This window comes from Hylobates moloch, unplaced genomic scaffold, assembly GCF_009828535.3.
Source record: "Hylobates moloch isolate HMO894 unplaced genomic scaffold, HMol_V3 SCAFFOLD_33, whole genome shotgun sequence".
In the NCBI taxonomy this organism is placed as follows: Eukaryota; Metazoa; Chordata; class Mammalia; order Primates; family Hylobatidae; genus Hylobates; species Hylobates moloch.
In genome coordinates, this window is record NW_026652308.1 from 825,906 (window position 1) to 841,487 (window position 15,582).

The 15,582-nt window shown below is 47.4% G+C and overlaps 1 protein-coding gene and 1 long non-coding RNA gene across 2 annotated transcripts in view; one reads left to right on the plus strand and one right to left on the minus strand.

Moving 5' to 3' along the window:
• LOC116463321 (membrane protein FAM174B) overlaps positions 1-13,114 on the plus strand; it is a 37,470-nt gene extending 24,356 nt beyond the window's left edge. Inside the window, exons 2-3 of the mRNA XM_032146370.2 lie at positions 496-627; positions 11,102-13,114. Of these exons, the coding sequence (XP_032002261.1) occupies positions 496-627; positions 11,102-11,105 (136 nt within the window). The 3' untranslated portion in view covers positions 11,106-13,114. The remainder of the gene's footprint in view (positions 1-495; positions 628-11,101) is intronic.
• Positions 13,115-13,782: 668 nt separating this feature from the next.
• Positions 13,783-14,897, minus strand: LOC131382502 (uncharacterized). The gene is made up of 3 exons (XR_009212027.1): positions 14,812-14,897; positions 14,572-14,687; positions 13,783-13,997 (listed from the first exon to the last, which is right to left on the minus strand). It is a non-coding gene; the product is annotated as an uncharacterized LOC131382502 (long non-coding RNA).
• Between the last annotated feature and the right edge of the window lie 685 nt (positions 14,898-15,582).

The following is a 15,582-nucleotide window of genomic DNA, read 5'->3' on the forward strand; positions in this document are numbered from 1 at the left end:
ATGTGTATATATATATATATATGTATATATATATGTATATATATATGTATATATATGTATATATGTATATATATGTATATATGTATATATATGTATATATATGTATATATGTATATATATGTATATATATATATGTGTGTGTATATATATATATTTATTACATTTGTGTATTATTTATCTTGCTTACTGAGTTTTTAGTGCTCAGGCCCCAGGGACCTCTGCTTTAAGGTTTAGCGAGGTCAGTCACTCACTTGAGGTCCCATGACCATAAGTGGGGCAGCAGGGTGTTAACCGAATCTCCTGGGAGCAGTCTCAGCAGCCAGGCTGGAGGCAGCAGCATGATTTGCCTTCCATCAGATCCTCACACTCTCAGACAGAGGAAGGAAACCTAACTAAACACCAGCTGCTAAATTGCTGTCAGGTCCTCTGGGGCTTGGGCCCAGTGACTCTTTCTCTCCCCGCTGTGTTCTCATGAATGTGCTTCTTCTCCTGCAGGTCGGGAAAGAGATTAAAGAAGACACGCAAGTATGATATCATCACCACTCCAGCCGAGCGAGTGGAAATGGCGCCACTAAATGAAGAGGATGATGAAGATGAGGACTCCACAGTATTCGACATCAAATACAGGTACAGGGTGGAGACAGAGGCTTCCTCCTGGGCTTGGGGCAGTGGGTTGGTGGGACCTCGAGGTCAGGCATGGTGTCCATGTGTTCTTGTTTTTAGTTAAGTGTTGGGTCCTGGGATGTTCTGCACATGGAGAGACCTGCTCTGATCTTGTATTAGTCCATTTTTGTGCTGCTAATAAAGACATACCTGGGACTAGGGAATTTATAAAGAGAGGTTTAATTGACTCACATTTCCACATGGCTGCAGAGGCCTCACAATCATAGTGGAAGGCAAGGAGGAGCAAAGTCACATCTTACATGGATGACAGCAGGCAAGAGAGCTTATGAAGGGGAACTCCCCCTTATAAAACCATCAGATCTTGTGAGACTTACTCACTGTCAGGATGAGAGCAGCACGGGAAGGCCCACCCCCGTGATTCAGTTACCTACCAGGTCCCTCCCACAACACGTGGGAGTTGTGGGAGCTACAGTTCAAGATGAGATTTGGGTGGAGACAGAGCCAAACCATATCAGATCCCTTCCTAGAACACACTGCACCCAGAAACCCAGGAGAGAATTGCTTATTTATTACTTTTCCCAAATGAGAACACAAAGTCACCTTTATAGAAGAAAGAGGAGGATTGTGCTTCAGACAACAAGCTAGTTGTCCACTGGTTGTGGGGGTTCTGGCCCAAGCAGCCATGTGTGCCACACACCAGGCACCCAAACAGAAACTTCTCTTTCAGCCTCACTTATGTCAATAGCTGAGGACGTGGGTGGCTGGGTGGGTGGCATTCCTGCTTAGATGGAGTTTACCGATGAGCTCCAAAGGCAGGTGTGTTTCTCAAAGGCTTTCTCTAGGAAAGTCAGAATGACTTTGTGACTTTAGGATTGTAGTACGGGTTTTCAGATCATTTTGAGGTGTACTTTGAATATGTGAGCTTCTTAATGGAAGAGCTGAGGATGAGCATAGTTTTGAGACGAGGGTTCAAAGACCCAGAGAAGGGGCATTGCTTGGCCAAAGTCCCAATTAGTAGTAAAAGTGGAACAGAAATGCAGGCTGGTCCCTATGTGGGCTCCCCGGATTCCATGGCTTCTGCATGTCTGGGAAGGCAAGCCTTCCACACCTGTGTTCCTTAGCACAGCCTTGGCGGTCCTTGGCCCTTCTGCATAAATCAGTTGTCAGACTCAACAAGACAACGTTTGGGATTTTGATTGGAACTGCATTGCCCGAGATCAATTTAGGGAGAATCAGCACTTTTACATTGACTTTTCCAATCCGTGAATATGGAATGATTTTCCATTTATTAGGTATTTAAAAAAATGTTTTTCAGTACTTTAAAAAATTTATGTATAAATGTTTTATACATTTTTGTTAGATATATTCTCATAGGTGTTTTACATTTTGATATGTATATTTTTTACTTTGAAGTACTATTTATACTCATGTCTGGAGAAAATGACTGTATTATCACGTTTACGTACATATTGGTTTTGGAAGCTCAGTTTGTTAGTGAATCACACCTAAATCTTATAAAGAACCTGAAAGTATTAAAATGGATTGGTTACGGATAACAGAATGGGAGAAAAATCCCATTAGCTGTAGTTTGCATTTTAGGTAAAGGGCAGCACCCTTTGAAAAGAATCAAATTAATTAGTAATATTTATTCATACCACAAAATAATGCAGTTAGCCCTCTGTACCTGAGGGTTCCACATCTGCAGGCTCAACCAACCACCAATTGAAAATGTTTGGGCTCGGGCATGGTGGCTCATGCTTGTCGTCTCAGCACTTTGAGAGGCCGAGGAGTGCAGATCTCTTGAGCTCCGGGCTTTGAGACCAGCCTGGACCACATGGGGAAACCCCACCTCTACAAAAAAAAAAAAAAATGCAAAAATTAGCCAGGCATGGTGGTGCATGCCTGTAGTCCCAGCTACTTTGGAGGCTGAGGTGGGAGGATCACTGGAGCCTGGGAGGTCAAGGCTGCAGTGAGCTGTGAACATGCCACTGCACTCCAGCCTGGGCAACAGAGCAAGACCCCATCTCAAAAAAAAAAAAAAAAAAAAAGAAAATTTTGGGAAAAAAACAATACAGCAATGAAAATAATACACATCCAAAAAACAATACAGTATAACAACTATTTACATCGTGTTTATATTGTATTAGGTATTAGGAATAATTTAGGGATGATTTAAAGTATACTAGAGAATGCATTTGCATGCATAGGATACATGCAAATACTACACCATTTTATATAAAAGACTTGAGCATCGGTGGATTTTGGTCTTTGCGGGAGGTCTTGGAACCAATTCTCTGAGGATACCAAGGAATGACTGTGTACATAGGAAAGTTAGTGATTGTATTGATTTTATCGCTAAGCCATTTTATCTGTCTCACATTCAATACAAAGAAGTAAAATATAATGTGAAGAAAACCATGTCCTCATTACTATTCACAGTCAAAAGAGTCCACTTCCTCCTGCAGGGCTGGGAATATTGTACAATAGGGAGCATTTAATGGCTCGAGTGGATCAATGTACTGTTTTGATTCTGAGCCACTGAACAGCGTCTCATCAATCTTTGGTGACTGAACTAACTCCATGGGAACCATGATAGACAGAACCATTTTTGTGGTATCTCCACATCCCCCTAAATAAGAGAAGACCCTAAACAAGGAAATATAACAATCAATCTGCTCAGAAATTCTCTTTATAGACTATTTCCTAGAAGGTGGGAAAAGGGGCCTTTCCCTGAGGGCATAGACGTCGGTATTATTGTGGCCTGGTTGCTGGATTGACATTGTGTCTGGTGTATGATGAAGATAAGGCACACATTGAAACCAGTGTCAGGTTAAGAAACTTCCACAGCTTGTCTCAGTTCTTCAAGCAATGGAGCGAGTTCCTTTTCTAGGCTGACAGTGACTGCCATATTGGCATTGCTGCTGACTGTGAAACAAACAAACTACTAAAGGTAAACTACTAAAGGTAAACCACCTGGTAGGTGTTAAAGTTAACAGATAAGTCCAAGCTTGTGTTTTGAAAGTCCAGGTTGGCTTGCTGGCTGGCATGTTGCAAGGGCAAAAGTAAGTGAGATGCCTGGTCTCCAGGCACGCTCTGGGTCATTTTCATTGGCCACTTTAATGATGTGCATTCCATCTCTATCTGACACAGCAATAGTGTGGGGCCCTTCAACACTTCGTGGTTTTTTTTTTTTTTTGAGATGGAGTCTTGCTCTGTCACCCAGGCCAGAGTACAGTGGCACTATCTTGGCTCACTGCACCCTCTGCCTCTCGGGTTCAAGCAATTCTCCTGCCTCAGCCTCCTGAGTAGCTGGGACTACAGGCATGTGCCACCATGCCCAGCTAATTTTTTGTATTTTTAGTGGTGATGGGGTTTCACCGTGTTGGCCAGGATGGTCTCGGTCTCTTGACCTCGTGATCCACCCGCCTCGGCCTCCCAAAGTGCCGGGATTACAGGTGTGAGCCATGGCGCCCGGCCAACACTTGGTGGTTTTTAATACAGGAATAGTGTCAGCTCCCTGAAGCACCTTAGTAGCGTCTCCTCTGCCCCTATTCTAGGCAGAAACTCAGAACCCTGCAAATCCCTCTGTATTAGTTTCCTGCTCCAGACCATCAGCCATAAAGAACCCCTTTGTCCCACTGACCAATCTCTATGCCTGGGTTTCTGGGGCTGCCAGGTTCTCTCTGCTGTCATTTTGGAGACAGTGTCAAAAACAGATTTCTCTGCAAGCCACCATCTCATGATTCATGACTTTGTCTCCGACGTCTCTTAAAAAATATTATTTTTAAACTTTTTGTTTATTGCAGTTATTTTTAAAAGATACTGATTTTTTTTTTTTTTTTAAAATCCAGCAACCTTCCTAAACTTTTATTAATTCTTGTAGGATAAATGTGGAATCTTTGGGTTTTCTGTGTAGATACGTCATCTGAGACTAAGAAGAATCCCTGTCCCTGCTCCCAAGTCCTTAAACATTTTATCTCTTCGTTTGCTTTTCTTTTGCCTTTTCTGCTTCCCTTCCTTGAGAAGTTTGTGCTGTTGGTAGTTGAAATAAAATCAGAATGTGAGTGAACTTGGAGGTGAGTCACTAGACACAAGCCCACTGCAGTCCTCAGGCCTAAAGATGACTGTTTAGAAAGACTAAGTAGCGCCGGCTTTTCTTATTACAGAGGTAATGTTAAGCTGTAGAAAATACAGATAATAAATAGGAAAGATACAACTACCTATCATCTCACTACTTAACAGTAACCACTAGAGTGTGTGTGAGTACATACATAGATGTGGAACTTTCTTTTTTATAGAAATAAGACTGTGTTATACATGCTGTTTTGGCACGTTTTTCTACCTAAACAATGAATCCTGAGCAATTTTTCAGGTCAATAGGTGTGAAAGAACAAAGAGTTTCAGACAGTGCCTGTGTGGTTTAGTGTTTTTGTGAACTTGTTTGTCTGCACATTGCTCATCTGTTCACAAGTACTTGTTTTTCCCCTTTAGACATAACTCAACCAAATGTTTCAGTTCTCTCTAGGAAACAGACTACATTTAAATCCGATGAATCATGGCTTTGGGTTATTTTATGATTGAGTGGAAAGAGGAAAATCATGTTTTTGGCGCCAGGGCAGTAAGGCAGAGTAACCTGCTTCTTCTTATTTCCCAGGTAACTCTCTGATAACATCTTGTGACTTAGAGCCTGTGCCTATCAGCCAGGCTTTTTTTTCTCGAAGTTTTCAGCCAGGTAGGAAATGAAGGAGGAAGAATACAGGCAGGATAGGAGATAAGACCGCGAGTATGTAGGGCCAGAGTTTGGGGAGGGAGGGAGGGAGTTCTATAGAAATGAATCTCTAACTCTGTACTTAAAAAGGCTAATTAGAAAGGAGAAATGATAGCTAACCGGAGTACGAGAGTGCCCTGGGGTTTTGAAATGGTTCTTTCAAGAGGCATTTGGGTTCTGGCTGCATGTGTTTTGAGCTTTGTTGCCTAGTGTGCAGTTGTGTGGATGCTCTGGGCCTCTTTGCATTCCCAGTTCATTACAGAAGACTTTGTTACACCCTCTAGGCATCCCCCAGGAAGAGACAGATGTGGGCTCTTCCTCCCGTGTGTGTGGCAGGCGGCCCAGCAGCTGTGACAGGCGCAGCCCAAAGGCACACTGCTGGGAGAACGCGCTGCTCTGCCAGCCCTGCCTCCCCGCCAAGAGGGAGGTCCCTGTCCCTGCTTCTTCTGTGTGGAAAAGATGTGGCCCTGTGGGGATGTGGATGTGCATTCTAGAAATCCCTGCTTCCCACCCTCTTGTGAGTAGGGCTTCCTTTGGGAGTATAATTAGAAACCCACGAGATTTCCACTGTAATGCTGCGGGCTTTGGCTGGTGTCTTGTCTTGGAAACAAAGGGCATTTTTGTGCAGTTTGCAGCATGAGGCCTCTGCAGGGTAGGCAGGGAGTATGGGAAAACAGACCTGGCTTGCTACCCGGGAGCTCTGAGTCCCCGTGGATGCCCTCATGGCAGTTGCTAAGCACACTCAAGGCAGTGACTTCTTGCAGCTCCTTCTACTTACTGAGGTCCTCTGAATGGCCGGGCACCCCATGTTTCCTCGTGGTCTTCTGAAGGTGAACTGTTAGGAGCGTCGGCAGATGGACAGCTGCCTGGGCGGTGGGTATGCAAACAATGGGCATCATGAGCTTCCAAGGCCTGGAAGGAACCAGAGAGGAGCCGGTGACCTGCAGGGTAACTGTATCTGAAACAGCATCGGAAGCAATCCCCAGACCAGTATGAATAAACCTCTGCCCGTCACCTTCCTTGCAGAATGCAGAGCATATGTGTTAAAAATGGGCATCTCATGGAGAATTTTTGTTTCTTTGGAAAGCAATATGGGCAGCCTGTGGGCAATTTTCATTTAAGGTGTCTCGCTCAAAGCCAGGGCACCTTAAAAATTCTGGTGTCTTATGTCTATGAGGATGGAGCCTTTGTGAACAGGAATCTGATCAAACAAACAAAAAGGAAAGAGAAAGAAAGAAAAAGAAAGGAGGGAAGGAAGGAAGGAAAGACGAACAACACAAATCATCCTAAGTGTCAATGCTTTTGCAAAAGCAAGCCACGTTTTTCAGATGTTCTTCTCTTGTGTGTCCCCGGATGGAAGCAGTAGAACTGCCAGGGGCTTCCCTGATGCATGGTGGTGGTGTCCCCATGTCTCTCTGTCTCAGATGTACTCACAGACAGGCCAGGCCTCCTCCCTCTGGCTTCTCCGTCATTCACTCGCAGGGCCGCTGCGTCCTCTTCCCAGGGTGTCCTTGCCGGCTGCACTGAGAGGTCAGCTGCCAGGGTGCCGGATGCCACTGACAGGTGCTGCAACAGGTGCTCCCGTGTTGAGGGCTATTTTGCCTGACAGACAAGCTTCTTGTAAAACATGGGCCCGACGCAAGTTGGGACATGTCACTCTCCTTTTGTGGGATGGTTGTAACCCAGTGTCATCCTACGGTACAGTGGGAAATCTGAACAAGCCTGGGCGGTGGCAGCTAAATATGCCTTCACTTCCTATAGAGATTTTGGTGGGGGTGGTGGTCAGCACTGACTCTTTCTGACTTATCTTAATGATGAAGCAGGAATGTCACTAGCAGTTTGGCCGTTCTGGGGGATGAGAAGGGGGCCGAGAGAGGCTTCTTGGAATCTCTGTTTGTCACCTAGCACGTGTCTAGTTGGTGAGCCTGATAATTCCCTTCACCATGAGTACAGGCTGGGTAAGACTGGCCCTGCCCTCAAGGGGCCTGTGTTGAGAGTGGGAGACAGCAGGAGCATGGCCACTTTTTTCTTTTTCTTTTTTTTTTTTTTTTTGAGACGGAGTCTCGCTCTTCTTGCCCAGGCTGGAGTGCAGTGGCACGATCTTGGCTCATTGCAACCTCTGCCTCCCAGGCTCAAGCGATTTCTCCTGCCTCAGCCTCCTGAGTAGCTGGGATTACAGGCGCCTGCCACCATGCCCAGCTAATTTTTGTATTTTTAATAAAGATGAGGTTTCCCCATATTGGCCAGGCTGGTCTCGAACTCCTGACCTCAAGTGATCTGTCCGTCTTGGCCTCCTGAAATGCTGGGCGCGTGTGAGCCACCACACCTGGCCGAGCATGGCCACTTCGAAGACCACCTGCCAAGCCCTCTCACAGAGGAAGGAACAGGGTGCTGTGGGTAGCCAGGAAGGGGCAATAAGTTCTTCCCAGAGGAGGTGAAACCTACAAGTTCGAGAGGACCAGGAAGTGAGCCCAAGGTGGCTCAACATGCAGGGAGCAGTGAGGGCATTCCAGGGAGAAGTAACAGCAGGTGCAGGCACAGGGACGTTTGAGCCAGCATAGGGATCTTCAGTGAGCGGCAGCTTTGAGCCTCTGCCCCCCAGGCCCCTACTCGGGGGAACCCCAAAGCTTCTGGCCAATAGATGGCCACAGGGAAACAGCTAGATGACATTGAGAGAGCCAGGACTTTACAGCCAGCCTCCTCTGGAGACAGCCTGGTATTGTTCCTGAGTCCCCGTCACCTCAGAGAGCCTGAAGGCCCAGCTGACTACACTGCTGAAACTTGGGGTATGGCTCTACCACCTCCTGGAGAGGCCCAGAGAGCCGGTGGCCAGGCCTGACCTGGGCAGGTGCTGCTGTGTGCAGGTGGACTTCTCCCCGTGGAGGCGCGTGAAGGATTCTGCGATAAGCAGCGTGGCTCCCTACCTTGTGTATGTGTGGGCGTTTCTTAAGCACACGGATGTAGACAGCAACCTGGGGGTGAGGCGAGGGCAGACAGCCTGGTAGGGGATCCCTGTAAGATTCAGAGCAGTCCCGTGGGATGCCCAGACACTTACGGAGGTGACTTTCAGCATGGCAGTGGTACAGAGTTTGCATCTCTGTTGATTCTGCCGGCTGCTGTCCCCAGAGCCCGCAGGCCTGCTGTGGCCAGATCTGCTGTGGCGCAGCTATGGTGATCAGGTCCCTGCCCTCACCTCTGATTCTTGGTCTTTGAAATCTTCACTGCTCCTCCCCAGTTCCTGTGCCCCCACCCCTCATCCTCAACATTGACCTTGCAGCAAGATGCAGCGGAAGGCCTGATGGTGGAGTCAGACCTGGTAGGAGCCTTAACATTGGGGGTCCTTAGTCCCTTCCTCTTTGCAGTGGGGGGTGTGAGTGCTTGGGCTCCGAGATGTTGGTTTGTGAGGTTAGCTCCCCTGACTCCCCAACCCACAGAAGGGGCCGGGGTCACTGTAAGAAAGCCAGCCTCCTGCACAACTTGGACATGGCTTGCTGGAGATTTATTTTTCTCTTTCTCTAGTCTGTTGAGTAGGGGACTTCAGTGGCTAATATGAAGATACTCAAAAATTTTTTTTTTTTTTTTTTTGAGACGATCTTGCCCTGTCACCCAGGCTGGAGTGCAGTGGCAAGATATTGGCTCACTGTAGCCTCGACTTCCCGGGCTCAAGTGATCATCCCACTCAGCCTCTTGGGTAGCTAGGACTACAGGCACACGCCACCATGTCCAGCTAATTTGTGTAGTTTTTGTAGAGACAAGCTCTCATTATGTTGCCCAGGCTGGTCTCTAACTACTGGGTTCAAGAGATTCTCCTGCCTTGACCTCCCAAAGTGCTGGGATTACAGGTGCGACCCACTGTGCCTGGCTTATGTTTTCTCTTTAAACAACTTTTTATTTGGAAAAAAAAATTAAACTTCATGCAAAAATAAAAATAGTGTAGGGAACACCCTATACTTTTAACTCATATTTTCCTGTTAACATTTTTTGCCTGTCTGCTTTCTGATTCATCCATGTATGTATGTATGTGTGTGTGCACACAAATGGTTTTTACTAAACCATTAGAGGGTAAGTTATATATACCATGGTCCTTTCCTGCAAATGATTAAGTATGTATTTCCTAAAAATAGGTTGTTTACATCTTCTAGTAAATAGCTACCTGACATGGTAATATATTTGATATTATATAATATTATGACAGAAAGTTCATTATTTTGTAAATTCTATTAAATCCTTGTTATTTTTGCTCATGTGATTATGTAATGCCCATAATCAAACATCAAGAGGTGATGGTGGCAGCTTTAACTGGTCAAATTTTCCCTCCTTTTCTAAGTCCCTTTAGATGATGTCTTGAGCAGATTCATTTTTTTTTTTTTTTTTTGAGACAGAGTCTTGCTCTGTCACCCAGGCTGGAGTGCAGTGGCACCATCTCAGCTCACTGAAACCTCTGCCTCCCAGGTTCAAGTGAGTCTAATGCCTTAGCCTCCCAAGTAGCTGGGATTACAGGCATGCAGCACCACACCTGGCTAATTTTTGTATTTTTAGTAGAGACAGGGTTTCACCATGTTGGCCAGATTGGTCTCGAACCCCTGATCTCAAGTGATCCACCCGCCATGGCCTCCCAAAGTGCTAGGATTACAGGCATGAGCCACCAAGCCTGGCCACAGATTTAGTTTTTAAACTTACGTTTTTTTTTGAGACAGAGTCTTGCTCTGTTGCCCAGGCTGGAATGCAGTAGCGTGATCTCTGCTCACTGCAAGCTCTGCCTCCCGGGTTCACACCATTCTCCTGCCTCAGCCTGCTGAGTAGCTGGGACTACAGGTGCCCACCACCACTCCTGGCTAATTTTTTGTATTTTTAGTAGAGATGGGGTTTCACCATGTTAGCCAGGATGGTCTCGATCTCCTGACCTTGTGATCCATCCGCCTCGGCCTCCCAAAGTGCTGGGATTACCGTGCCTGGCCTAAACTTATTTCTTGTACTTCTTATGTTTTCTGACACTGTGGTGTGGGCCTGGGGTTTAAAGGTAAGGAAGCTTAGTTGTGGCTTTTGTCTCAAGCTCCCAGTCTAAGCAAGAGACCAACACTAATCAGATACATAAACCAGGAGTCAGCAAACTATGGCCCGTGGGCCAAAATCAGCCCCGCTGTCTGTTTCTGTACAGCGCAGGAGCCAAGAATGATTTTCACATTTTAATGTTGAAAAAGAACCAAAGGAAGAATACTATTTTATGACATGAGAAAGTAATATGCAATTCAAATTTCAGTGTCCATAAATAAGATTTTACTGGAACACAGCCATGGCCAAGCATTTCTTGCTGTGGCTGCTGTTCCACCACAACAGCAGGGTTGAGGAGTTATCACCGTGATTGTGGGATATTTCCTCTCTGGACTGTTATAGAAGTTTTCCAACCCCTAGTGTAAACACCCTGGAAGTGCTGGCAAGGAGGGATATAAGGGGAAAGAGGTTGTGTTCTAGGGAATCTGTTTGGGGAGCTGGGGGGGAGGGATCCTTAGTTAGGAACTGAGGGGAGGCAGGCAGTTTGCTGGAAGAGTGGATTGCACCTTCCAGACAGCACGCTCAAAGGTCCTGTGGCTGGGGACTGTGGCCTTTTCAATGGCTGAGAGGGTGAGGGATAGAGTTGTTCAGGAGGGCTCAGAATGGGTGCGAGGCTCTGCCGGAAGGGGCTTACTCTTGTCCTTCCCTTTCTTTTAGGTAAAACCTGTTTCCCAGCCTGTTGGCATCCTGTGGAAAGTTGGTCAGCTGCAACCTGGGGTGTGAAGGACCTGGAAGCCCTCTTGCGTCGGAGATGTTGAAACCAAAACAAACGTTATGTATAAAACCCCAGCTCCATCGTGGGTGTCAGGCGTCTGCTCAGACTGTCACTGGCAAGCTCGTTTCCACGTCACCACGATGGAGTTGCTTCTGCCACCCTTTGGGTGCCCCTTTAAAGTGCCCCCCACTTCTACTCCCCACGTAAGAGGCTTTGTGCCTGGCTAAGGAGCAAAGGGTAGAAATATGTTGATTTTAAAAAAGTTTTTTTAAGACAATTGTTGACAATAGTAAAAGAGATCAGGAGGATCAAGAATCTAAAACAAGCCTGAAGGATGTCCAACTGTGTATTTAGAATTTCCGACATTCTTCTCTACTGGATCTACACATTGGACCCTGTCTGATCCTTTGCTGCTTTTTTGGCTTGGTCAGGTCCTGGCCTCATTTTGGCGTTACCTGTGTCAGAGTTCAAGGTGGATGTGCTTAGAGCTGGTCAGCCCCTTCCAGACCTGGACACGTCTGTGGCTCCTTTTCTTTCTTTTTTTTTTTTTTTTTTTTAAAAAAAAGTTCAGCAGAAATCAGCATGGCTAGTTCACAAAGAATTTCCAGTATCAGGGAAAAACTGTGTGTGTATGTGTGTGTGTGTGTGCGCGTGCGTGCGTGCACATGCATGCGTGGGCACGTGTGTGATACCTATAAAACAGTTTCTCCTTCTCTGAAGGGAAAGGAAAGTGCTAGGCAGCCTGTGATTAGCAACATTCTTTGCTTTTTTGTTGTTCCTCTGCTCTGTCACAGTTCTACGTTGTTTGCCTTAGAAATGTAATTTTTAAAAACCATTTTAAAAATGAACGGTGATTTGGCTGGCTGGAAAAAAGCACACTGTCAGGGGACTATATTTGAAGTCAGTCTAGACTGGGCTGGACTAGAAACCCGCCTGGACCCAGGAGACCCCACAGGACTCAGGAGGTCCCTGCCGGAAGGCAGAGGTTCAGGTGAGAGTGGCTCACCTCTGAGCTGGTGAAGTGAGGACTCGCCTGTGACATGACCCAGAGATCTGCTGCTGGCTTCTGGAGACAGGGCCTTGGGCTGACTTCTCAGGTTGATTGAGGCCTCCCAATTAGTGGTGTTCCCAGGCTAGAGGTGACTGGCTGCAACAAAGATGCTTCTATTAGTCTATTAGCAGTGCCTTCGGGACCCTGGGCTTTTGCTCTCTCTAGAAAGGTGTTTTTTATTTTTTATTTCCCCCTTTTTTTCCTGGCATTGCTCCGGGGTTTGTGTATTTGCCTGTTTATTGTCCTGCCCTTTTTTTTTTTGGATGAAAACTCCAGCCTTTCCCAATTCACCTCCCTCTTCAGGTTCTTCAGTTTTCTGAGAAGAGTGGGGATATGTGGGAAGGGGCATAGGAGCTCAGCAGCCTCCACCTGCCAGGAAGGCAGTCTGGCCTCTGCAGGAAAGAGCAGAGCCCGTGGGAAGCCCTGGGTGAGGATGGCGCAGCCGGCCCACCACGCATGGCATTGCCAGCCACAGGGGCACTGCGTGTAGTCTCTACTCCCTGCATTTCACCTTCTTTGTTGACTTTCCTTCTCTGTTTTCCCCCATCTGTTTGCCAGAGGGGTGGGACTGGCAACAGAACAGCCGTGGCTGCTTTATCTCTCCTCTCCACGGTGTACTCAGGCCTAAGTGGTGACTCACAGGAGCCCGGCCACCTCACAGCTGTTCGCCCCCTCAACCTTTGAACTGGAACTGCTGGCTCACACGGGGTTTTCGACAACTGCAGCTCAATCTCATGGAAAAAGCTGGATTCCTCTGCCTTACGCGGAAACAACCGGGCTCCATCTGCCAGGTGCTTGCCACTGGTCCTGGCAGAAGTGGCGGCTGCTGAGAGTGACCTTCCAAATCCTTGGTGGCACTTCAGCGCTACAGGCTCTCCAATAAAAACCCTTTACACACAAACCATGAGTACCTTGGGCTTGGATGTTTTCTGTGGTGTAGGCCAGCGAGGCACCTTTTGTGAAGACAGAGGTGGGTGGGCCCAAGGCTGAGGAGGAGGGCGGGGATGGGAGCTGGGCGGGAGGTGTTTGGATCCTGGTGATTTAGAGAGAAGCTTGGAAAAGGAAAAGGAAAATGCTTGGGGGTGGAGGGGCATGCATTGCTGTTTTTACATCTACATACACAATTTACATTTACATGTACAATTGGAGGCTCACTAGCTCACTTCCTGGAAGCTTGCTCCTTGGCTAGGAAATACTGAGCCCTAATTGTTTCCAGAATCAATCACATAGAAAACTGCTAGCTTGTAACTGCCTCATACCTGGCTTGCTTTACTCTTTCTGTGAGTAAGCGTGGGATGCATCTGGGCTGGGTTCACAGCGAGATGAGAAAAAGCCGGGGAAAAGCCCATTTGCTGCCGTTCCAGCTGGTTCCCTTGGAGGTCACCAATAAGTTGGGGGTGTGGTCTGTGTCCCTCCTCCTTGAGGAACTACTCCTGTGCTCCGTCTTCTCTGCAACCGTAGCAGTGACTAAGGTTCTCCAGGGTAGCTCTTTCTCCAAACAACTGCGCGGCAAGCCAGCCCTGGAGAGTGGGTTTCCCCGTCATCTCAGTCTTCTCAGAGAGTGTCCTCCACTGAGCACCCATCCTATCAGGTTGGCTTGTTCAGATGCCCGGGGACAAGCCAGCCTGATGGGGAGGAGGGTGTTTCGGCGTCCGCAGTGGCCTCTGTATGGCGGAGGGTCAGCTGGTACTGCAACTTGCCTTTTGGTTTTGAAGATTCTGTTGAGGCTCCATCCTCACCTTGACCTCTTCTACAAAATCTGTCTCCCCTGCTGTGCCGTGGAACACCTACGGGAAGCCAGTAAGTTAAAGTCCTAACATCAAAGCCCCTCCCTCTACTGCCTGCATCTCCTGTCATAAAAGCCTGAATTGTCTGGTTATTCTTACATACAATAAGATGGGGGGTGGGGGGATGCTTTATACGGACTTGTGGGGATGGGGGATGCTTTATACGGACATGGCACATTATCCTCAAAGGGCCCTTGATGCAGTCATAAGTTTGTGTCCCGTGCCTGCCCCCTTTGGTGAAATTCTTGGGTGTTGGTATCATTTTAAGGGAATTGGGAAATTACCCAGAAGATCAGGGTCTGTAGAAGAGGGGTAGGGGGTGCATCAGTGACCCAAACTTGCTGGTGAGATTTGGCAGCTGAAGCCATTTAAAGAGATCGGTGGCTGGGCGTGGTGGCTCATACCTGTAATCCAGCACTTTGGGAGGTGGGTGGATACCTGAGGTCAGGAGTTTGAGACCAGCCTGGCCAACATGGCGAAACCCCCGTCTCTACTAAAAATATAAAAATTAGCCTGGTGTAGTGGCAGGTGCCTGTAATCCCAGCTACTTGGGAAACTGAGGCAGAAGAATCACCTGAACCTGGGAGGTGAAGGTTGCAGTGAGCTGAGATCACGCCACTGTACTCCACCCTGGGCAACAAGAGCGAAACTCCGTCTCAAAAAAGATTGGCACCTTGGTGTTGCCAGTTTCTGAAGAGGGGAGAGGAGGGTTATGTTACAAGCATCACCAACAAGGAGCATTGTGACTCAGCAGAGGGGAGAGCAGTAGTAAAGACTCTGGGGATGATGCTGGGCTGCCTCCCCAGCCACCCACCTTCCTTGCATACGCTTCTTGTAGCAGCATCATGAGTTTGCAGGTCCAGATGTTGCTTGCATTGTAACCATAGCTCCCTGTGCCCGCCTGTGCCTCCTGTATTTGGTTTAGATATTTTCTTATGCAAATAAATGATTTAATCTTTTCAGGGTGAGGGGCGAGCCCTGGGGACCTGGAAGGTGTTCACTCCAACACCACTAGTTCAAGAAGAGGGTCTGCCCCATAAGGCCCCCAGGCTGCTCATATTGACAGGTGTGAACCGGCGCTTCCCTCCAGCCCGGTGGTGCCACAATTGCTTGTGGTTTTTATTTATCAGAGAATTCGAGAACACCTGATGTGGACTCAGTGTACACAGCATACCACTTGCGAAAACCGAGTTTGTTTTCCATTATTTTCGAGAACCAAATAGATGTGACTGTTCTGGGCGGCTGTCCTGAGCCGCTCCCTGCCTTGCTACCTGAGTCTTCTTGGGTCCAAGGAGTACCTGGGTGTGACTCTCCTTGTAAAGTGCCTCAAAATTTGCTGTTATTTCTTGTAACGCTTAGTTAGTTGGTTTATCAGCAAGCTCATCTTCCCTGGGGTGGGTTTTGTGATGAGCCGAGTGGATGTGGATGGGAACACAAGGAGCTCTTGTGTGTCTGTTGGCAAATCCGGTGGCCCACAGGCTCTAGTTTAAGTGTCTCAATGGCTGATCTGGCCTGGGGTGCTGTGAACAGGCTTCCTGCTGTGAGCAGGTGAGAGTGTTGTGAATGAATTATCCCCAGAGGCTGC